The sequence below is a fragment of the Salvia splendens genome, chromosome 6 (assembly GCF_004379255.2).
Source record: "Salvia splendens isolate huo1 chromosome 6, SspV2, whole genome shotgun sequence".
Taxonomy (NCBI): Eukaryota; Viridiplantae; Streptophyta; class Magnoliopsida; order Lamiales; family Lamiaceae; genus Salvia; species Salvia splendens.
This window is the reverse complement of record NC_056037.1, coordinates 18,241,230-18,263,991: the sequence shown is the minus strand read 5'-3', so window position 1 is coordinate 18,263,991 and position 22,762 is coordinate 18,241,230. Positions and strand designations below refer to the sequence as shown.

The 22,762-nt window shown below is 38.6% G+C and overlaps 3 protein-coding genes across 3 annotated transcripts; 1 reads left to right on the top strand and 2 right to left on the bottom strand.

Annotated features, from left to right (window-relative positions):
• Positions 1–818: 818 nt before the first annotated feature.
• LOC121807016 (solanesyl diphosphate synthase 1, chloroplastic-like) lies at positions 819–3,729 on the bottom strand. The gene is made up of 6 exons (XM_042207200.1): positions 3,172–3,729; positions 2,953–3,077; positions 2,115–2,242; positions 1,934–2,037; positions 1,689–1,816; positions 819–1,615 (listed from the first exon to the last, which is right to left on the bottom strand). Exons 1-6 carry the CDS (start codon positions 3,347–3,349, stop codon positions 1,067–1,069), a joined length of 1,212 nt encoding a protein of 403 aa, XP_042063134.1. The 5' UTR covers positions 3,350–3,729; the 3' UTR covers positions 819–1,066.
• A 6,938-nt stretch (positions 3,730–10,667) lies between these two features.
• On the top strand, positions 10,668–20,272 carry LOC121807620 (fatty-acid-binding protein 3, chloroplastic-like). Its single transcript, XM_042207887.1, has 6 exons — positions 10,668–10,929; positions 11,253–11,466; positions 19,104–19,205; positions 19,320–19,475; positions 19,554–19,768; positions 19,925–20,272. Exons 1-6 carry the CDS (start codon positions 10,705–10,707, stop codon positions 20,081–20,083), a joined length of 1,071 nt encoding a protein of 356 aa, XP_042063821.1. The 5' UTR covers positions 10,668–10,704; the 3' UTR covers positions 20,084–20,272.
• Positions 20,209–22,003, bottom strand: LOC121807621 (receptor-like serine/threonine-protein kinase At1g78530). The gene is made up of 5 exons (XM_042207888.1): positions 21,605–22,003; positions 21,199–21,534; positions 20,870–21,124; positions 20,661–20,794; positions 20,209–20,416 (listed from the first exon to the last, which is right to left on the bottom strand). Exons 1-5 carry the CDS (start codon positions 21,735–21,737, stop codon positions 20,225–20,227), a joined length of 1,050 nt encoding a protein of 349 aa, XP_042063822.1. The 5' UTR covers positions 21,738–22,003; the 3' UTR covers positions 20,209–20,224.
• Between the last annotated feature and the right edge of the window lie 759 nt (positions 22,004–22,762).

Sequence of the window (22,762 nt, the reverse complement as noted above, 5' to 3'; positions counted from 1 at the left end):
TGATTAGCTAATCTTAACTAGTAACTTTAAACTGATTAACTAGAACCTTAAAAAACCATCACTCTAAGATTTGTCTTTTTTAGGATTAGGATATTAAGTAGTATATTGTTGTGAGTCCTCTCTCAATTCTCCCTACATGCCGTCAAGTCATCTTACATTGTTTGTTAAGCAACTAGAAGCATTATCACATAAAATTGAGCAAAGTAAATAATAGTGTTGGATATAAAAATGGGAGGAATTAAATAAACATGAAAAGTTACTTCAACCCGTAAAATTCAACAAATTAGTTATGTATAGATAAGGTAATAAAGTCCATAACAAAAAAAACATTAAACCTGAAGGGATAAATCTTGAGGCTCCAAGTCTTCTCTTCTTGTCTTGCTCCAATATCCAAGGTGAATGGTGAGGTATAGAAGTGAAAGGTGTAAATCTTGGATAAATTTTGAACTCAATTTCTCTTCCTTACACTTGGAGACTCATTCTCTGATTAGCTAACGGGGCGAATTAGGGTTGAATGCACACGCCGCACTAACTTAGTGGACCGCTGACTGCTCTCTGAATTCTCCATGCTCAGCAGACTGCTGGTCAGGAGGTCTTGGCTCAAGCACTTTTCACGATAGGATGCAGGACCTTTGTCGTCCACTATGATCTGTGAACCGCTGACATCATCTGAATCCTCCAACCTTCAATTTCAACATTTCTCTCTCTTTTTTTTAAATCTATTTTGCACATTTCTCACAATGCACCTCAAAATACCAATTTATATGTATAACATTCAAAACGGGTCAAATCTAGGCCTTAAAAATGGAGAAGCCAAAAACCAGAGAAGGCCTGCTTTGTATTATTACTTTCCCATTTGATGAAGAATAAATGTATACAAGAATCAAACTTAATATGTGCACAACAATGCACAACTGCAGCAATAACTACACCAATATTTTTCAAGAGAACCTATAAACATACAACAGAAAACCTGCTTTCTGATGCCTGCATTCAAGCATAATCCCATTGTGTTGATCAAGACTCAACTATACACCACACCGCAGCGTGCCTGAGCAACGCGCCTTCATTTTATCCGTTCCAAATTATAGTTCACCAACTGCTCCAGCGATAGTCTGAAGGGACTCGGGGGCAGGCAGTGGAGATTCTCAACAGCTACATCAGCCATCTCTCTTGCCAGCTCCCGAGCCCTGTCAATCCCCCCGCTCTTCTTGACAATCTCAACGGCCTCCTCGAGAGACCCCGTCTCACAGAATTCAGAGTCAATGATGTCTCTGAGCTTCGTCTCTTTCTCAAGTGCAAATATGACCGGAGCAGTTAGGTTTCCCTTTGCTAGGTCGCTCCCAGCCGGTTTCCCCAGCTGCTCCGCTGACTGAGTGAAATCCAATACGTCATCAACAACTTGGAACGAGAGGCCCAAATTCTTACCGTACTGGTACATCTTCTCGCTGATGGCACTGTCAACCCCACTGAAAATGGAGGACCCCTTGGTGCTAGCAGCAATCAAGGAGGCTGTTTTGTAGTAGCTCTTGATTAGATACTCGTCGAGGTGAACATCGCAGTCAAACAAACTCGATGCCTGCTTGATTTCACCACTGGCAAAATCTTTAATCACCTGCAACACCAATACTCGGTAATTTGCTATTAACTATGATCAACAAAAGGTCACGAGCCAAGCTATAACGCACCTGGCTTATAAGCTTGATAACTTCAAGATTCTCGAGATTTGCCAAGTACCACGATGATTGGGCGAACATGAAATCCCCAGCAAGAACAGCCACTCTTGTTCCATATAATTGATGGACGGTTTCCTTTCCTGCAATGCATCAGTAAAATAAGAAAAGCTAGTGCAACAAAATCACATGATTCCAACGGTAGGTTCCAAAAAAATTGACATTTGGTATAAGTTTATGAGAAATTTAAGAGGTCTAACCTCTCCTCATGTCGCTTTCATCTATTACGTCGTCATGAATCAGACTTGCAGTGTGGATCATCTCGATGATCTCGGCCAACCTTCTATGTTCTTTGGTAAGATCCCTGAACCATGAAGAGACGGTAAGTAAATAGAACAACTTGAGTGTCAACTGAAGCCAGATAGTGCGACTGAGACTTACTTCAAACCAGCAATTTCTGCAGTAGCTCGTGAGACTAGAAAAACCAAAGCCGGCCGCATCCTTTTCCCACCAGCCTCGAAGATTTGCTCAGCAGCAGACATCAGAACAGGATTTTCTGAACCAACAATCTAAAAATCATATCCAGCAGCAAGTTAGTTTGATAGGTGCTCGTATTAAAACACAATTCATGTGAACTAAAGATTCCCCAACAAGTGCTAACAAGTCAAATTCGACAAGCATGAATGCTAATTGACATGCTCCAACTAATAGTCATTCATGCTTCAATCCATTGCATCACACAAAAGTAAACCTTCTTAATCGATCGAGATTATCATTTACAGCAACAAGATTCCCATAACACCTCCATTTGATGATCATTCAATTCATATAAGAAAAGCAAGTTTCCAACCATCACTACTAATTCAGTTTTCAAAAGTCGAATCAATTCTCCATTTATATCCCTCTCCACACTACGAAAACATCTTCTATGGTGTCTCTCCCCCAATATCACATCTCAAGATAACCAGCTACAAACATCAAAAATCAAGAAACTCATCCACTGCAGATTATCATTTACAGTAACAAAGTTGAACCTGAATGAAGAATACTATAAAATCCAACCAAGATTGACATAACATCTCCATTTGATGATCATTCAATTCATACAAGAAAAGCAAGTTTCCAATTCCAACCATCACTACCAATTCAGTTTTCAAAAGTCGAATCAATTCGCCATTCTATCCCTCTCCACACTACAAAAAACACCTTCTATGGTGTCTCCCCCCAACATCACATCTCAAGATAAACAGCTACACACATCAAAAATCAAGAAACTCACTGACTGCAGATTCTTGTTCAATGTTAGTAAATCTTCAGAAACCACCTCGAACATATCCGACATCGAAGGAAGGCCCTTTTCCTCCTCAGCCAAATCCAAAACTGGAGGAGGACCAGCAACAACCACTGCAAATAACATCAAGAAACTCCAACATTCAATCACGCTATCACAAACTACAACCACATCAAGTTAAACAACATCTCAAGCTACAAAATTTACCACTGAGAAAAGCTTCTGGAGTCTTGGTTGACAACACACGGCAGCGATTATTCAGCAGCCCCTTTCCAAGAAATTTTGCGGCGACACGATTGGTGGAGACATTGGAAGAGCAGCCACACGCCGCAAAATCCAATCTTGTTCTACCAAAATCGAGATTGCTACATGTCACTGACATCATCACAAGCAAAAAGCAGCAACCTTTTTTTTCACCAGAAAGTTCAATAAGCCCACTTCAGAAACTCGAGCAATTTCTCATTTTTCTAGCAGAAATAAGTCTCCAGTGCTGTAAAAATTGAATCTTTGATTCATAAAAGGCAGGGAAAATGCGAAGTGTTAGTGGGTTGTGGAGTTGAGGAGTTTCTCAACTGGTTGCGAAACGTATTCATTTTGTGCTGGAAAAATTGAGTGGAGCAAAAAAATACAGCATCAAGTTTGGAATTTTATTTTTAAACTTTTTTATACAGAGGATTTGTTAAGGAAGAAAATTAGAAGCAATGGACGAGACAAGAGATGGTGAATCTTATCTAGCGGTCTACTTTCATTGTCTGCATTCCAGTTAAGAGAGTAATGAATTGGAGTTTGGAATTTGATTGGAGGGGTTTTATTTGTAATAAAATAAATCATTGAATTAATTTCTCGATACACGAATTGCAATCTCAGTTTGACACGTGTATGGACAGCATTGGGTTTCATAATCTTATTGCAATGATTGACACCAATTGAAAACTTATTTTTATCCAAAAATACACTCCCGTTCCAAAAAAAATAAAATAATAAAGACATTGTAGCGCATAATTAATAAAATAAAAAAATAAGAAGAAGATAGTTAAAATACTACTTAGAATATAATATGATTCATACTATTAGAGATAACATCTTTTTTTATCCACAAATTTTGTCAAAGTATCATTTTAGATCCGTGAATTTTGAAAATATCATTTTAGATCTGTCAACTATGAGTTAATATTATTCTAAGTACATTTTTACTATTTTCAAGTTTTTCTATACGAAAATACCCTCAATACCTTGAAGGGTATATATTTTTAATAAACTTATCATATACTCATATTTTTTTATGAATATCTTTACTATATATTTTTTATGAATTTCTAAATATAATTTAACCTTCAATATTATCACTTAATTTTGTGACATGCAAGAAATGTTCCTTATTCAACTTTTTATAATTAAAGAATTTCAAAATATTTTTAAGATATGTATACTCGTAAAATTAATGTCCCAGTCAATAGACGATACTTGAATACTGATATATTGATATTATTTTTAAATAATATATTAATATTCAAGTATCATCTATTGACTGTGACATTAGTTTTACGAGTATACATATCTTAAAAATATTTTGAAATTCTTTAATTATAAAAAGTTGAATAAGGAACATTTCTTGCATGTCACAAAATTAAGTGATAATATTGAAGGCCAAATTATTTTAGAAAATTCGTTAAAAAATATGAGTATGTGATAAATTAATTAAAAATATATGTCATTCAAGGTATTGAGGGTATTTTTGTCCATAAAAACTTTGAAATAGTAAAAAGTACTTTGAATTATATTAACTCATAGTTGACGGGCCTCAAATGATATTTTCAAAGTTCACGGACTTAAAATGATACTTTAACAAAGTTCGTGGATCAAAAAAGATGTTCCCTCTTATTATTAATATTTAATGGTGATCCCATACATAAGTTGTAAATGTGAGAATTTTTTATAAATAAAAATGGAATATATTTATGAATAGAATATCTTTATTTTTATGAGACGATAAAGTATTAACAAAAATCAATAAGTATATTACAATAAACAATGTTACTCACACAGTCGGAGTCTTATGGCAGTTGAATTGTAGGACTATTATTTTTTTAATTGTCCTAAATACTTGCCTAAATTTCGAGCAAAAAAAAAAAAACTGCCCCGACTAAGATGGGACAAAGAAAGTATGTACTCCTTTATTAGCAATTAATATGCATTCTCTATATCCTACATTACTCGAGTCACTATTTTAAAATTATAGTACGGAGTACTAGTAAAAAATTATAGTACTATGTCTTCTTAACCCATAGAAATATAATTTGTCTTCTTATTTGAAAATGACTAAAAAATTACTCTCTCCATCCCATAAAGATATGTGCATATGTTATGACACATAAATTAAGATAAGATTGGTAAAGTAAGAGAAATGAGAGAAAATGGAAGTTAAAGTAATATTAGTAGATAGTGAGACTCACATTATTATTAGTGTTTTAATTAAATAACTTGATGTATAGAGATAATAAATTGAGATAGTTTTACATAAATGAAAACACACATATTTTTATGGGACGAACGAAAATGGAAAGTACACATATTTATATGGGATGGAAGGGAACACATTTTATTAGGGTAAAGTAAGTTAGCCGAGTACTTGATATTGCTTGATAATTGATGATTTTGGTTAGAGCATCCACATCCGTGCTCTTGCCAACGAGCACGGATGTGGCCCAGCTCCACTTTTTCTGCCTGTTCTTAGGCAAGAGCACAACACCCACATCCGTGCTCTCCCGCAAGGAAGAGCACAAGGGTCCCACCATTCCATTATTCAATTTAAATAAAAACATTTCCAAAAAATTAAAATGCATTAAAAATACCCGGAATAATATTACAAAATACATTAAAAATTTAAAATTACATAATTAAAATCCTAAAAAATAAAAATCACATAATTAAAATCCTAAAAATTAAAAATTACATAATTAAACTCCTAAAAATTAAAAATTACATAATTAAATTTATAAAATTAAAAAACCCACTACTCGTGGCCGAATTTCGCCCACATGTGTTTGATTAGGTCTTCTTGTAGCTCAACGTGGGTTCGGGTATCGCGCACTGTGTGCCTTGTTTCAATCCTCTCACCCACCGTCGTATACACACCTCGGCGTAGGGGAGACCTCGCGCTTGAGCTTCCGGCTTCATCCTCGTCGTAAAAGCTAGCCGCCATCGGTCCTTCGTCGGCTATAATCATGTTGTGTAAGATAATACATGTGTACATGATGTCGGCGATATTTTTCATGTACCACAGCCGAGACGGGGCCTTCACAATGTTGAATCGGGCTTGAAGGACCCCAAAGGCTCTTTCGACGTCTTTCAGCGCGGACTCTTGACGCTGCGCAAAAAGTACCCATCTCGGGTCTTGCGGGTTGTTGAGCGTCTTCACGAAAGTCGACCACCTTGGGTAGATACCATCGGCGAGATAGTAACCCATGTGGTATACATTTCCGTTGACGGTGAAGTCGATCGTCGGTGCTACACCATTCAACACATCATTGAAGAGGGGTGGAGAATAGAGCACGTTGAAGTCGTTGTTGGATCCGGCAACACCGAAATATGCATGCCAAATCCATAGGCGGTAGTCGGCGACCGCTTCAAGGATAAGTGTTGGGCAGCCGCCTTTGTGGCCGCTTAAGTGTTGCCCCCTCCAAGCAGTCGGGCAATTCTTCCACCTCCAATGCATGCAGTCAATGCTGCCAAGCATACCGGGAAAGCCATGAACTGTTTCGTGAAGACGAAGCAACCGTTGGCAATCATCGGTGGTGGGTGCCCGAAGGAGTTCATCACCTAAAGCTGAACGAACGCCTCGCAAAAATTTTTAAGACAAAGGATTCCAGTAGACTCACCGACATGCAAATACTCGTCGAAGAGGTCAGCCATTTGCCCAGTAGCGAGTTGTCGGATGGCACACGCACACTTTTGCAACGCCGAGAGACTTTGCCGACCGGCTGCATCTGGAACTGTTTGGAAGTATTCAACACGGGCGGACAATGTGTTGACAATACGCATGAACAAGCGCTTTGACATGCGAAAACGGTGCCTAAAGTAATCTTCTGGAAACCGCGGCTGGTCGGAAAAATAGACGGCAACGAGCCTTTCGTGGGCTCCTTCCCGGTCACGACGAATGTAGCAGCGAGTTGATCTAGTTGGTTGAGGAGGAGGGGCTGGGGTATTCGCTGCGACATATGCTTCATAAGCGGCACGATGTTGTTCGCAGTATTCTTGTTCTTCGCGCTCCGCTTCCGCAATGAGATGGGTGAAATCCATTTGAGGTTTTGAGTGAGAGATGAAGGTGTAGATAAGTTGTATGAAAAATATGAATGAGAGATGATTTGATGTGAAAAATGGATGACGAATGTGTGTATTTATAGATGTTTTTGGGGGGAAAAAATAAAAAAAAAATCAAAAAAATACAGAAAAACGGGCAAAAAATGGGCATTTTTTTGGGATTGTGAAAACATTTTTTTATTTTGTGGTATTATTTTCGATTTTTTACAAAAAAAAAATGATTTTCCAACGGATATGCCATTGGCCAATTAGAACGCACCACGTCGCCTGTTCGCTGGCATGGACGTGCTCGATGCATCGAGTAGCGCCGTGCCAGCGGCAAGAGCGCAGCGGCGGACAGCGGTGCCGCGCCGCTAGCACGGACGGACAAGCAATTGCTCGCCACTGTGGATGCTCTTACTTTGCAATTCCATGACACAGGTAATATAGTGCCACATTTTTCATTTTCTACATGTGTTCTTGAAGACATGGTAGTTGATATAGTCGTAGTTTTGTAAGGATATAGTGCAAAGTGTCAAGTTTAATAGGTCAAACCTTGGTTTTCGACAAACGACATGCCAATTGGTTAAGTTAACAAGGTTAGTTGAGTATATATTGAGAAAATATGTGAAAATGGAGAAAAATGGAGAAATAACTGACGTTAGGAGCGCCATAGAGTGCCACCCGGCCGGGCAAGCTTATGCCTAAATCCACCCGATCGGGTGGAATGCCGAATCACTACAGAGACTTCTACTTGGTTGTGTAGAGGTTGGTCTTAACTTCAGCATGCCGGTCCGAAATAACGATTTATCCAGAAACTCCTACCTGGTCGGATAGGAGTTAGCCTTAACTCCACTTGATTGGTTGGAGTTTTCTGCATAATATTTTACAGTTTAAAGAGGTTCGTCTAATCCCCCACCCCACAGAAGGTTTTATTTAAAAAAAAAAAAACTCAAATTTAGCAAAAATGCGCATCTATAGTTAACCAAAAGCTTAGTCGCAATAAAAACGGATGCCAATATCGATCACCAAATACAAATTCAGCGAAACTCTAAAGAATTGGCCCAAAGTTACTTGAATATCAATTTGAATGAATATCACTTGTTTCGAAGATCATTTAATAGAAGAAGAAGAAGTCGATGCATGGTTAGAGAGAAATAAAATCATCTCGTTAATTAGGGATCACGTTGAATAAAATGGTGTTAAATCCACATCGTTTAGTATAAAAGTCGGACAAAACCACATGATCATATGTCAGAAAAATTCTATTAGGGCCGAGTTAGTAATGTCACACCATCTAAAAAATTTGTGCTTTCTAAGAATATTTTCAAGGTTAAAGAAATACGTACTCTTTTGTCTGCCATTATTTATCACTAATTTCATTTTTGGTCCGTCTACTAATACCTGTTACACTTACTTTTTACTACTTTTGATAATGAATCTCATATTCCACCAACCAGTGGCGGATCCAAGATTCCTGACTTGGGGGTGCGAAAAATAATTATAACCAAAATTCTTCCTATTTTTTAAACACAATTTAATCATTATGTTTTTATAATAAACGTCATTGTATATAGAGAAATAATAAAAATAAAATAAATACATTATAAGATAATTAAACAATGTTTTATAAGAATAAATTAAATATTATTATAAGTAATGGATGTATTAGAAACAAAAAGATAAATTATATGCGTTCAAAAAATTAAAATACTTTACAATAAAATTGACAAAAGATAAAAAGTTAAATACATTTGCAAAATAATTATACACCAGATGCATGATAAATCGAATAGGAAAAAATGTAAAAGAATAGATAGATACAGTACAAGAAAATAATGAATAGAGAAAATAGGCTAAAGAGAATAACAATATTGATGAATGGTAAAGATACTGAAAAGAGAAAATAAATGAATAGATCGGTCCTAGAAGTAATAAACAAGAGAATATAGGCTAAAGAATAAAAAAGGATAAAAACATTGATGAAATATACACTTGAAAGAGAAAAAACTGGTGTTGAAGAGATTCAAACCCGCATCACGCAGATGCGCAAGGCTACTGCCTACCATTGGTCCCACGACGCTATCACTCTATCGTCCCTTAAAATACTATTCGTGGGCCCCACTATTTTTACTACATCCCTTAACTAAGGGACGGAACCTACAACCCTCCGTCTCTTATCCGTCCCTTAACCGTCCCTTAAATTACTATTCATTCAATTTCATTTTTTTTAATTTTTTTTCAAACAAATTCAATTAATAAAAAACACACTTCATTAAAAATAAAATAACATTACAACATAAAATAAAAATACAACTTAAAATTCAAAAAATAAAAAAACACATAATTAAAATCCTAAAAAAATAAAAATGACATAATTTAAAATACAAATTTATAGAAAATAAAAAAAACTACTCCGCCGGCGAATCATCTCCCGGAGGAGACGAACCCGGTGTCGACGAACCGGAACCACCCAATGTGTTGTACATGCTCCCCAGTCGCCGAACGCGTTGAGATCCCACGCGCCGGAGCCGCCACCGTCAGAGTTTCCGTCGCCGGACATTATGTGATGAGATGTTAGATGAAAATTGGAGAGGAAATGAAGATGAATTGGGAAGAATAGATGTGTAGTTGTGTGTGAAATGAGGATGAAATAGGAGTATTTATAAAGTAAAAAATAAAAAAAATAAAAAAAGGAAAAACGGCTCTATTAACGGTAATATTACCGTTTAACATTTTTTTATTTATTTATTTTTATTTAATCCGAATTTTTTAAAAAAGGAATTATTGCATCAGCGTGACGATGCCCACTTGCGGGACGGCGAGTGAGCGTCACGCATGGCCTGGGAGCGCGCCACGTCGCCTCGGCGCGTGGCGAGCCGTTCTGCGTTTCGTCGCGGCGGGACGGGTTGCGTGACAGGCTGGTGACGAGACGAGATGCTGCAACGCGTCCCGCCTCGGTTCCGTCACTGCGGAACTAAACACGGGCCACCCGTGTGACGCGTTGCGGGTGGTCTAACGCTACTTTGTTTTGGGTACACTCATACCCCTTTGTCCTAACGTAGATCCGCCACTGCCACCAATTCACCCGCCTTATGTTTTATTAGTCCATCTCTGTAAACTAATACTCCCTCCATCCCTGAAAAGTATGAACTATTTCTTATAAGTTTGTTCATAAAAAACATGAACTTTCTAATTTTATAATAGTTAAGCAACACATTTCTCCGACACATCATTTTGTTTACAACTTATATCATTACACTACACTACTAATGATATGAAGTTACTCTCTACTACTAATGATATGAAGTTACTCTCCACTAATACTCCCTCCGTACCATAATAGATGTCACACTTTCCTTTTTAGTCCATTTCCGTCGTTTGGTTGAAATGGGGAAGGGCTGAAACCAAAAAGCCCATGCCTAAACTACCTCTCTTTTAATGATTTCCAATTTACCGTTCTTCACTCCCAATCACTCCTCACTCCCAGATCCTCCGCCATCCGCCGCCGGAGAATGCCACGAAGTTCGAAGCCCTCACGCGCTGCGGAAAGAGCGGGAGGAGCTGCTGCTTCACCCTCTCCGCACTCGCGCTCCTCGTAATCGCCGCCGCCATATCCGCCAGAGTGCTCTACCTCGTCTTCAGGTTCACCCTCTTCGATTTGAGGTGCGTGATTTCAGCTCTAATTTTAATTGCGATAGGGTTTCGAATGCAAGTTGGGATTTTTATTCATGCCATGTTCGATTCCCTTGGTCTATGATGATTGGAGAATTCCAAAGGGTAAAATGGGTTTTCACAGCGATTTCAGCACAATCGGGAAACTAATACCTGCTCAAGATCGTGAAAGGGTTGACAGGAGTGTGCTGATAGTAATACTAGTAGGACAGAACATTATGAATGTGTCATGTTGAATGTATTGTTTTAATGCAAATGGGATTAATAAATTTCAATCTTCTGACAATTTCTCTCTCATTCACTCCCACACACAGATGGCGTCCACAGTTGCAGGAGTATCCGCAGTTGTTCCCTATTCATCTCTCTCTAGTGCCAATTCCAAACCCTCGGATCTAAACCCCAAATTTTGCTCTCTTCCACTCAATTGCAGCAGCCAATCCTTCTCCGCATTTCGTTCTCGCTTCTGCATCACCAAAAATGCTCCACTCCGCCCCCGCTTTTCACCAATTGCCTATTCCTCTTCTCCAGGTTAGGAAAAGAATACACATTCCTTAATTGTTGTATATGCTGCTGCTAATTGCTGTTCTGTTCATCACTCAAGTTGGGATTTTAATTAGATATGGTTTGTAGAGTGATGTGGCATTTTTTCCATTAACAGAGATTATTATATTAACTACTGACCAAATTCTACTCCCTCCATGCCTAAAAAGTATGCACATTTAGTTCGGCACGGTTTTAATGTATAATCGGTAAAGTAAGAGAGAGAGAGATAAATGGTAGTGTAAGTAGTGTTACCGGAGATGGCTCCACATCATTAGTAGTGTAGCATAATCGTAGAAGTTGTAAATAAAATGATGTGTAGGGGTAATGTGTTGTTTAACTATTCTAAAATGAGAAAGATCATACTTTTCATGGCATGACTAATAAGGAAATAGTACTTCATATTTTTCAGGGATGACGAAGGGAGTATTAGATTACTAGTATTGCTTTATGTGTAGATTGTGTAGTGACATTTATTGGGCTATTATTGTCCTTCTTTCATTGTTATACTACTTCCTCCATTTCGCGGTAGTGAAGGCATTTCTTTTCTGCACGTGATTTAAGAAAATTTGTGATAAGTGAGTTAAGTAAAGGAAGAATAAAGTAGGGAATGGAAAAGGTAGAAAGATGAAGATGGAATAAAGTAAGTGAGAATAAATGTGTTGACTCTTACTAAAAAGGGAAATGACTCCACTACTATGTAACGTACCAAAATGGCAAAATGACTCCACTACTATGGAACGGAGGGAGTACTATAATAATGATCACAAATTACCTTTAAAATCGGTGAAGAACCATTTAGTGATAGTTAAGTGCAAAGACAAAAAGGAAAAACATTGAAAAGTTTATAGTTACTTATAGATTGTTGTAATCCATGCGAAAATCTTCACTTGTGTATGTTTCCGAAATGGAGGCTCATGCCATACATCGTAGTACAGATTGTGGATTCTTTTGTAGCTTCTTATAGGTCTTGCTTTGCACTTTCTTTTAAAAAATATAGTGTTTTCAATTAGTCATAGATAGCATTTGTCCTTTTAGTTTTAGCTTATTAGCTTTCTATAGATTAGGCATGCTTCTATATCATCCATGAGAATAATGTTGTTCTGTTGTTCGCAAGTTGTTTAGAACTATTTAATGGAGTGATATGCATTAAGAGTTGGAAAGTTGGAAGTCCATGTCTTATCTTTAATTATTTGAAGTCCTATCTTTAAATATTAGAAGCCAAGAAGTCTATCTTTGAGAGCAATGTTGAATCTTGAGTTTAGTTCAAGGGCGGTAATATATAGTAGGGTTCGAGAGAGAATTGACCTCGTGTAAGATTATTGTTTATCATTAATTTTTTGTTCCATCTATTTTGTGTTCTTACTATTCGTGCCGGCCTCCCTCGCCTTTGTTCTCTAACAATTTGGTACGTTGAAAGTGGATATGGTGGTGACGCAAAACATGGATGCTTGTGATACGGATAAGGGTAGAGAGAATCCATGAGGCAGGAGAGATTATTTTGGCATCATCTTTTAGTTGTAATATTTGTTAATTTAGTTCCTATTTTCATGGTTTTTTTCAGTTGTTAGTCATTCCCTATTTTATTGCATTAGATCGTCTATATAAAGTGGAAGCAAGATGAATTTAACTTCATCTTTTGGGAGTTAGATCAGTTTAGGGACGGCAGTAGCCGTATGCCTCTGCGGAGGATTTATATTTCAGTTCTTGTTCTTATTTCCATTCAATAAAAGTGTCAGAGAGATTCTTCCTTTTCATTTTAAGTGTTATTTATAATAATCCTATATCCCTAAAATATCAAATCAAATCCTAACTAATTAAGTAAATAAAATCTAATCGAATCCTAACTAAAACTAACTAAGTATGCATATCCTGCGATATGCATATCTGTATCAATTGCCTCACTCTCGAAACAACCTTGCCCTCAAGGTTGAGCTCAAAATTGAAACCAATTACTTTGTTCGGTGGAGGCTCCCATTCATGCTTCTGGACAGGAGGTGCAAAGTTGAACCAAGGAATGTGCTCATGAACATGAAGAAACAGATACATGAGTGTGGCTTGCTTGGCAGCAGCCGTAGTAACTGTATGTCTGTTAGAGAAAAGAAGCAAATGAAATTTATATTGAACTCTTTGGAAGTGAAATGCAAAATACAATAATTATAAAGATAACTCCTTCTAAAGAATGCCCTCTTCCCTTCTAGGAAGCCTCGGCAAAGCCGTACAATACTCTTAATCTTCCCCTCCTTCTAACCTTAGGACACTATATATAATGGAACAATAATTAAGACGCAACAAATGATAATTAAGACTAATAAACTAGACAATTATTAATAATAAAGACTGCATAACAGCCACTCTCTCATCATGGGCTCTGTAACTGCCATCCACTTATTCTGCATCCACTTATTCTGTAACTGCCATCCACTAATTCTAAGGCATGTAACTGATGTGTATCAATTGCACCAGCAGTGAAAATAGCCTTGTCCACAAGGCTAAAAGGGTCCTCCAGGATCATGTGGCTCGGCGTCCACCGATGATTCATTCCCGGCATCGTGGAACATCTCGCCGGTCTCAACATCTTCCTCCCCAACTAAAACTTGTAGAGAGTCTTTGGCGGACAACGATGGGTTGGACCAAACTTTAACCCACACTTAAAACAAGTTCCCGCTGCGATGTGTTTTCGAAACTCTTCGTTGGGAGTACTCCTAAATGGCCGGGGGTTACGTGGTGTAAAGGTTGTAGTACCTTGTTCGGCTTGTGAAGAATTCGTCCTTGCACCCATCACCGCTAACATGTGCGCTTCCTTTTCCTTTCGTGCAACGGATGGATCTCGAGGTTGGTGTGATATCATCAATTGAGTGTTGTACTCAGAAGGATTCTCGAGAAAGTTTATCCTCTTAGCCATTTCAATGGCATCCGTTTAGTGCAGTGTTGTTAGGGTCGCGGGGCGCATCGGGTCGATGAGGTAAAAATTCGGGTCGTGGGTCGACGAGTCGACTGGGTCGAGAGACCCACAAATCTAGGCTAATTGTTTTGCCTTTTAATATAAAATAAAATAAATATATTACTCTAATGTTTATAATATATCAAATAATATAAATGTAGACGCAATTCATGTGAATAGAGATAAAGTAGGAAATAGAAATGATCAAAATATCAAAACAATTCATAAGTCATAACACAATAAATAATTGATACCATTGTCTGAAAATATCAAAACAGAGGAATATATGAAGGGCGACAACAAAAGATCTTTGAATTGTTTATTTGATTAGGAGTGAAGAGGCCGAATTCTAAAGTGTAGAAAGTAGGTTTGAAAAGTTTGATGTGGTGCATGCATATATATATAGAGAATTGTGATTCAGAGAGTCAGAAAACATGTGAGAGATTTGAGAAAATCAGAGATAGCATATGTTTAGGGCGACCCAGGCGACCCACTCGACCCAACGGCGATCTAACGGCGACCCACTCGACCTAACGGCGACCCTGTATCTCGATCAACCCACCCATGTTGGGGCGGTGATGGTCTCGACCCGGGCGACCCGAACGACATTTTGACAACACTGGTTTAGTGGGCAATATTCGGATCTTTGATTTGCATCCGTATTTGAGGCTTAAAACCCCCCAAGAAGAAGCTCAAATATTGGCGCTCTGTAAGGTCGGGAAGTTGTGGCAATCGGCTTTCAAAAGATGATATGTAATCGTCGAGGGAACCCACCTGAATAGTGGTATGTAAAGCTTCATACTCATCCAAGGCGACGCGCGTTCCAAATCGGATTTGGAGCTTTCGAGAGAAATCATCCCATGTTATCAACGGCGATCGTCGTGACAGGACTTGAACCCATGCCATTGCCGGACCAGCTAAGGCAATGAGGGCCACTTGTACACGACGTTCCGCAGGTGTGTTGTGCACAAGAAAATATTGGTTGGCCCTAGCGATCCATGATAACACGTCCTCGCCCTCAAAGGAGGGCAATTCCATAGATTGTTGCAAGGACAAGGGAGTGGCGAGAATATTATTTCCCTCAGTTGCTGCCCCATGAGAGTTTGAGCTCCCGGAAGAACCTGAGCTGCGCGCAGTCAGGAGCTGCCTGAGCTGCTCGAATTCGGTCCGCTGGTATGCTGCCTGATCTCGGAGTTGATTTTCGATGGCTCCAAGGCGAGTGTTGTGTTCCTCCATCGCTTTCTCTAACCCCTCGACACGAGTCTCCATTCGTGTAGTCATTTTCCACATTCACCGCACCAATTTGTTAGAGAAAAGAAGCAAATGGAAATTTATATTGAACACTTTGGAAGTGAAATGCAAAATACAATAATTATAAAGATAACTCCTAAAGAAGGCCCTCTTCCCTTCTAGGAAGCCTCGGCAAAGCCGTACAATACTCTTAATCTTCCCCCTCCTAACCTTAGGACACTATATATAATGGAACAATAATTAAGACGCAACAAATGATAATTAAGACTAATAAACTAGACAATTATTAATAATAAAGACTGCATAACAGCCACTCTCTCATCATGGGTTCTGTAACTGCCATCCACTTATTCTCTAACTGCCATCCACTAATTCTAAGGCATGTAACTGATGTGTATCAATGTCGCAGCAAAGGGAAGAAGGGAGGCTGAAACTGTGGAATATCAGCGCACGAGGACAACAGCGGTGCTGTCGTTGGTGCTAGTGTAGGTGGAGTTGCTGGTGTAAGTGGAGTTGCTGGTGTAGGTAGACTGGGAGGAGATGGTAGAGGCACCAAAACTGGAGGTGGAATGGGCTGTTGTATTGCCAAGGGCAGGGACACTCTATTGATCGCTTTAGAGTCGATATCAGTGTGGACTGCTGACGTGGTAATAGCTGGTATCTCCTGGCGAACAGCAACACTCTTGGGTTTCCATGCTTCTGAATCACCAAAACGATTCATCATTTCCCGCGTAAAACGGTCCCAAGATAGAGTGGGAATTCGTCGCATAAGGAGTTGGATCCATGGTAAGGCCGGGTCTGCCAAGGCTTCCATGGCAACACTCACGTGATTTTCCAGTGGAATTTTTGACACCAGGAAGTACTGTTCAGCCCTCGCGAGCCACGCGATCGCATCAGATCCGGCGAATGTGGGGATTGTGATTGGTGGTGTGCCACCTGGAATTTTCGTGTTGGGGTCGTGCCCGTTAGACGAATCTTTAGGGATTGAACCAATAGTGCTGTTCGGATTCTCGTAAAAGAGAGCAGCCCGCATTTCTGCCCTGAACTTCTCGAGTTGAGACCCCAGCGCCGATACACCTTCGTCCATTTTCAGGCATTGAATGTTCCATTTATTGACCATAGTGGCCAACGTCTCTGTCTTCTCCTCCAGATATGCATATCAATGTTATCAAATAGCGGATATGGCGGCGCCATGGCGCTATGGCATGGCGTTCTGTGGTGGAAATGCTATAGCAACATGGCGCTGCCATAGCACCGCCATATCCGCCATTTGACAACATTGCGTGTGTACTGCATTTAGGAATGGGGCATTATGCAAGAAACATGGATGTTAGAGCTGTATTTTATGCTTTATTAATTGTTTTAAGAGTTTTAGATGTTATATTTTTGTTATTTTCCAATTTTTGAATTATGTATAAATAATAAGTATTATTTTATTTATTTAATTATTGACCGCCATATTAATACGCCATAACGCCATATCCCTGTGGCAGTTTTTAGGCGAACCGCCATAAGCTGCCATACGAGATTGATAACACTGATGCATATCGCAGGATATGCATACTTAGTTAGTTTTAGTTAGGATTTGATTAGATTTTATTTACTTAATTAGTTAGGATTTGATTTGATATTTTAAGGATATAGGATTATTATAAATAGCACAAAAATGAAAAGGAAGAATCACTCGACACTTTTATTGAATGGAAATAAGAACAAGAACTGAAATATAAATCCTCCGTAGAGGCCTACGGCTACTGCCGTCCCTAAACTGATCTAACTCCCAAAAGATGAAGTTAAATTCATCTTGCTTCCACTTTATATAGACGATCTAATGCAATAAAATAGGGAATGACTAACAACTGAAACAAACCATGAAAATAGGAACTGACTTAACAAATATAACAACTAAAAGAAGATGCTAAAATAATCTCTCTTGCCTCCTGGATTCTCTCTACCCTTATCCGTATCAGCGTGTCTAGAAATGTTAGAGAAGGCGGTGGAGGAACAAGCCAACTGCCTATTCAGAAATCACAGTTCGACCTATTCAAAAATCATAGTTGACCCATTCATGCAACAATGTGCTGCTTTGGGCAGCCTTCTAGATCACAAGGAGTTGATTTCCATTCCAGAAGCCATGGAAACAACGATGACTGTTACTGTGCCTCCACCAGTTGTCACTTCTCTGGCAATTGCAATAGCGTCCTTAATTTCGTCCAACCCTTCGTCTCCGCCCCTGATTGTGACAACACACATGGTTCCATACGTTCCCGCTGTAACGCTCTTCTCTACTGCCCTCAATACAACCACGCATTGTTTTCCTTCCGGTTTCCTCCATATCTCAACTGCCACCTCCAGCTATGGTGTCCCATCCTGTGTGCGTGTATTTGGTGACGGTCTTCATCTCAAAGGACTGCGGTTGCAGCTCTTGCGCCTTGCTGGAGTGGATTTGCTGTTGCAAACCTTGTCTTGGCTGACTGCAATCGTTTAAAAGCAGATTGATGCCCGACCTTGGAATATTTGGGCTTTTATTCAGTCAGGACCTAGCCCTGATGACAAAGCCGTTTCGACATTGGTGCATCTGATACGCATCAAGAGTTGGATAGATATAAGTCCATAAATCTATCTTTAATTATTAGAAGTGTAGAAGTCTTTTCTTTATATATTAGAAGTCAAGATGTCGATCTTTATTTCCTTAGCATTTGGGGAGTCCTATAAATAAGTACCTATAGGTTTGAGAGCAATTTTGAATCTTGAGGTTAGTTCAAGGACGTTAATGTACCATAGGGCATCGTAAGAGGATTGTTATCATTCTTCATTTCAGTTCATTATATTCCGTTCTCCATCTAAATTATGTTCTTACTATTCCTGCCAACCTCTCTCGCGTCTGTTCTTTAACTAAAGGGAGTATAAATGACAAGAGAAAAACTTGACTGCTATTAGAATAATAATTTATCTATGAAACTCTGGATAATGAAGAATGAACAAACATAAACCACACAGTGAGAAAAGAAAATGCAGGTATTGCTGATGATGCTTTCTGAGTAGTCATGATTAAATCTATATACATAGTATGTGGCATCTGTTTCAATCCACCGACTGAGGTTATTTGGCAACTCGACCTACTTCCTATTACACCTCTTTCCTGATTGCAAATTCCATAATCTAGTAATAAATTCGATAGAATTGGATATGATTAACCATGTGGAAAACCTGGATTAGATTTACCCCATTGTAGATGTTCTGAAATGTGAATAGTTAATAAATGATTTGGGGAATTCTTTGATCCTTATTCACTGCAATTACTATGCTACATTGACCTAAACACAAAAAATTGAAGCATCTTCTCGAGTGCTCTACATTGCTTTACTATGTGTTTTACACTGAAACATATAATTTAATGATGTTCTCCTGTTTATGTAATGGCTTATAGTTGTCAGCTCAGAGTATTTGGAAGAACCTCAGACCAAGGTCAAATATCAAACTTCACTGAGCCTTCCTGGTTGTTCTTCCTCACTGTCATTACTTGGAACTGGTCAGTTGTGGTACCATATATTTTGATTTCTGATTTCTGATATCGCTTCTTTCCGGTCATTATTTCCTGATGCTTGAGAGGCTACAAACCTTTGTCATTTTTTAATACTATCAGGATACAGGGAAAAAGTGTTTGCTATTATTGGGGTGAAAGTGTATGCTGCAGGATTATATGCAAACCCATCCATCTTCAGTAAGTTAGATGCTTGGAAAGGACGTTCGTCTGCCGAGTTACACAAGGATTCGTCATTATTTGATGCAATTTATCAGGGTAATCACCATGATAACAATAATTATTAATTACTGAGAGATTATTGAAGAACACTAATACTCATTTTATGAAGTGCAGCTCCTCTCGAGAAATCACTACATATTATCTTAGTAAGAGATCTAGATGGTAAGACGTTTTGGGATGCCTTGGATGAGGCCCTTTCTCCAAGAATTAAATCACCGACTCCAGTAGATGAAACTGCACTTTCAACATTCCGAGGCATCTTTCAAGGCCGTCCTCTTCAGAAAGGAACTTCCATATTTTTGACTTGGTTGGACACGGCAAAAATGCTTGTGAGTATGATATCACCATAATATCGTTATGCTTGTAAAAATCTCTCCTTTCCATATAAAAGGTTACTACTATAGTTGATTATCGTTGCCATTGTTGTATTACTATCCTTCGCTAATTCATTAAACAGTTAAAAACGTTAATCTGTACATTTGCAGTTTTTTGTAACACCCGAAGGAATTCCTTCTTCTGTTGATGCTGCCATTGAGTCATCAAATGTTACATCTGCTCTCTTCGATGTGTTTCTTGGAGGTAATCCAGTTTCCCCGTCATTGAGAGCTTCAGCTTGTATTGGATTGGCTGCAGCACTCAAGTAATTGAAGCTTTTAGCTCTAAGGCTAGTCGTATTCCTAAAAACATATTTTTTCCCCACCGAAGAGCTTGAGTTTCGACATGCATATAACATATTATTATGTATTTTCTATTTTACTATAAAATTCAAGCACAATTGCAAGTTCTCATTTGAGATCTTCTGGTTTTATCTGCTCTAGCATCTTCACAACTTCTGCCATAGTAGGCCTGTTGGTTGGCTCTGCCTCAAGACACATCATTGCTATACTAAATACGTTATTAGCTTCTTCAACTGGAAAATCAACCAAACAGCTGTCGATTACATATTCTTCTCTCTTATCTTGCACTACTGACTTTACCTGCAGCAACGTGATATCAAGCACGCTTAGTGTCTGAAAGAAGATCACAAAACCTAGACTTTGCTGTAAGATAAGAGCCGAGCCTACAATGTAGTACTAGATCATTGTTCTAAAATAGTGATGCTGTCGTTGGTACTCAATATCTTGTCGTAGGATTATTTAGCTCTAAATGTCCTTGCATAGGTAGGGAGATCAAAATCATCGAGATATAAATATCAGTGTTAGTTAAAGTTGAGAATTTTACCCAGGTGACCAGCTTAGTTCCCTCCTCAATGAATGTCTCATCTGTTGGTTTTTTCCCTGTTAGAAGCTCTAGCAATACAACTCCAAAGCTGTAGACATCTCCTTTTGCTGTGGCTTTTCCCGTATCGAAATATTCTGCAGGATATTGGAAAATCATTATCACATCACATGTTTGAAATTAGCATCCTATCATGTATCTTAAAAGCATACCAGGAGCCAGGTATCCGAAAGTCCCTGCTACCAAAGTCGAAACATGAGTTTTGTCTGGCTCCATCAGGGTAGCTAGTCCAAAATCAGAGACGCGAGCTTCCAAGTTATGATCCAGCAATATGTTGCTTGACTTGATATCCCGGTGTATGATGTGAGGGATGCAATCGTGGTGGAGGTAAGCTATCCCTCTCGCTGCTCCAACTGCTATTTTGTATCTCGTAGACCAATCAAGAAGCATCTTGTTTATCGACTTTCCTGAAAGAATTTCCTTTATTTGATCACATTTCACTATTTGTGTAGTTTTATCGATCCGACATTTTAATACTTACCGTGAAGCAGTGCATCCAAACTACCATTAGGCATGAGGTCGTAGATGAGAAGATGATAATGAGGAGCAGTATAGTAACCATGAAGGCGTACTACATTCCGATGCTTGATGTCTCCCATGGCCGTGAGTTCTCTCTGAAAGCCGCGGTCTTGATCTGCTGCGTCGCCTAATCTGTTAAGCCGCTTAACAGCGAAAGGTACGCAGTCATCGATGATGAGCTTGTAAACCGTCCCAAAGCCACCTGCTCCAATGATATCCTTGTTGCTGAGCTTCATCGTCTTCTTCAGAAACACATTCGGTTTAATCCCCGGAGATCTAAACAGCACCAGTTTCCCTCCTGACATAACAAGGCATAAAAAGTGAGAGCCACGCGACGCGAGGAAATGAACGATGAAGAGAAGAAGCACCTCGGAAACTGTCTTGGATGAGCATTTGCCTTCGTTTCCAGCGGCGGTAGCACAGGACTGCCATGACGATCTTGGAGATGGCGAAGAAAACGACCGAAACGGCGACGTATAATGCTATGTTACTTCTTCCCATCTGATATTTGATGAAGTATGAAATTGAAGATAAGATTTTGAAAATAGTGGCTTTTTGTTGATTGCTGAGTTGAGAAATAGGTTTGGTATGTGATGGCTAAATAATTTATTGACATTATTAGAATGGCATATCCATGTTAGAGTTACTGTATTTATGAGTAGCCAGACACCTTTGGATTGTCGTGTGTATGTTTACACGCGTCTTGATTTCAATGACTACAAAGGGAAATTCCAATAACCTACTCCCTCGGTCTGGGAATAAAAGTCACATTTCTTTTCGGCACGAGCTTTAAAAAATACTTCTATTAAGAAAAGTGGGTAGAACAAAGTGAGTGGAATATGAGTCTCACTTTTATATAATACTCCATTAGTTTTAATAGAACATGGGGCTTCTTTAATATTTATAGTAATAATAAATTGGAACTCTTATTCGTGGACGGATCAAAATAGAAAAACGGAAGGGCGGGAGTACTGCACAATTTGGACATGTTACAATTTTCTAAGATCAAAAGTGGCTGCCGACAAATGCAATAGTCCTCCTCCAAAAAATACTGGTGTAGAAATTTTTATTCAATTTCCTCATATTCCCATAGTGTTGGAATTTTTTCTCAGCAGTAGGCTTCAACGACCTCAAATTCCCATACTGCGGTGGGTTAGCAATTACCCTGGCCTCGAAACACAATGCGCATCTATATTCTATAAAACTTACTACTATATTTAATTCTCCTCCAATTGCTATTTATTGTCCTGTTTTTTATTAATGAATTGTTTAACTTTATAAAAAAAATGGAAAAAAATGGAAGAAAGTAGTTAGTGGAACACAAATCTCATTTTATATATGGATTTTACAATGAAATGTGATTGTGATTGTGATGATTTAATATAGTGTGAGGTTAATTTACTGAAAATGGAAACTAGTAAAACTTTAAATCGTTGACGTACCAAAATAGCTGGAATATTATTTTGTCGGAGGAAGGAGATTATTTTCTTTTTCTGTTATTAGACTAAATGTATCCACCGGCGGAC

What these genes read in the sequence shown, in the direction of transcription:
- LOC121807016 (XM_042207200.1), bottom strand. Translation starts at nt 3,349, where the DNA reads ATGATGTCAGTGACATGTAGCAATCTCGATTTTGGTAGAACAAGATTG. An exon ending in TCCAGAAGCTTTTCTCAGTG is followed by an intron (nt 3,078 to 3,171) that starts GTAAATTTTGTA and finishes TGTTATTTGCAG; the next exon opens with TGGTTGTTGCTGGTCCTCCT. An exon ending in GCAGAAATTGCTGGTTTGAA is followed by an intron (nt 2,038 to 2,114) that starts GTAAGTCTCAGT and finishes TTCATGGTTCAG; the next exon opens with GGATCTTACCAAAGAACATA.
- LOC121807620 (XM_042207887.1), top strand. Translation starts at nt 10,705, where the DNA reads ATGATTTCCAATTTACCGTTCTTCACTCCCAATCACTCCTCACTCCCA. An exon ending in TGCCTATTCCTCTTCTCCAG is followed by an intron (nt 11,467 to 19,103) that starts GTTAGGAAAAGA and finishes AATGGCTTATAG; the next exon opens with TTGTCAGCTCAGAGTATTTG. An exon ending in ACTGTCATTACTTGGAACTG is followed by an intron (nt 19,206 to 19,319) that starts GTCAGTTGTGGT and finishes TAATACTATCAG; the next exon opens with GATACAGGGAAAAAGTGTTT.
- LOC121807621 (XM_042207888.1), bottom strand. Translation starts at nt 21,737, where the DNA reads ATGGGAAGAAGTAACATAGCATTATACGTCGCCGTTTCGGTCGTTTTC. An exon ending in CATCCAAGACAGTTTCCGAG is followed by an intron (nt 21,535 to 21,604) that starts GTGCTTCTTCTC and finishes TTGTTATGTCAG; the next exon opens with GAGGGAAACTGGTGCTGTTT. An exon ending in GAACTAAGCTGGTCACCTGG is followed by an intron (nt 20,417 to 20,660) that starts GTAAAATTCTCA and finishes ACGTTGCTGCAG; the next exon opens with GTAAAGTCAGTAGTGCAAGA.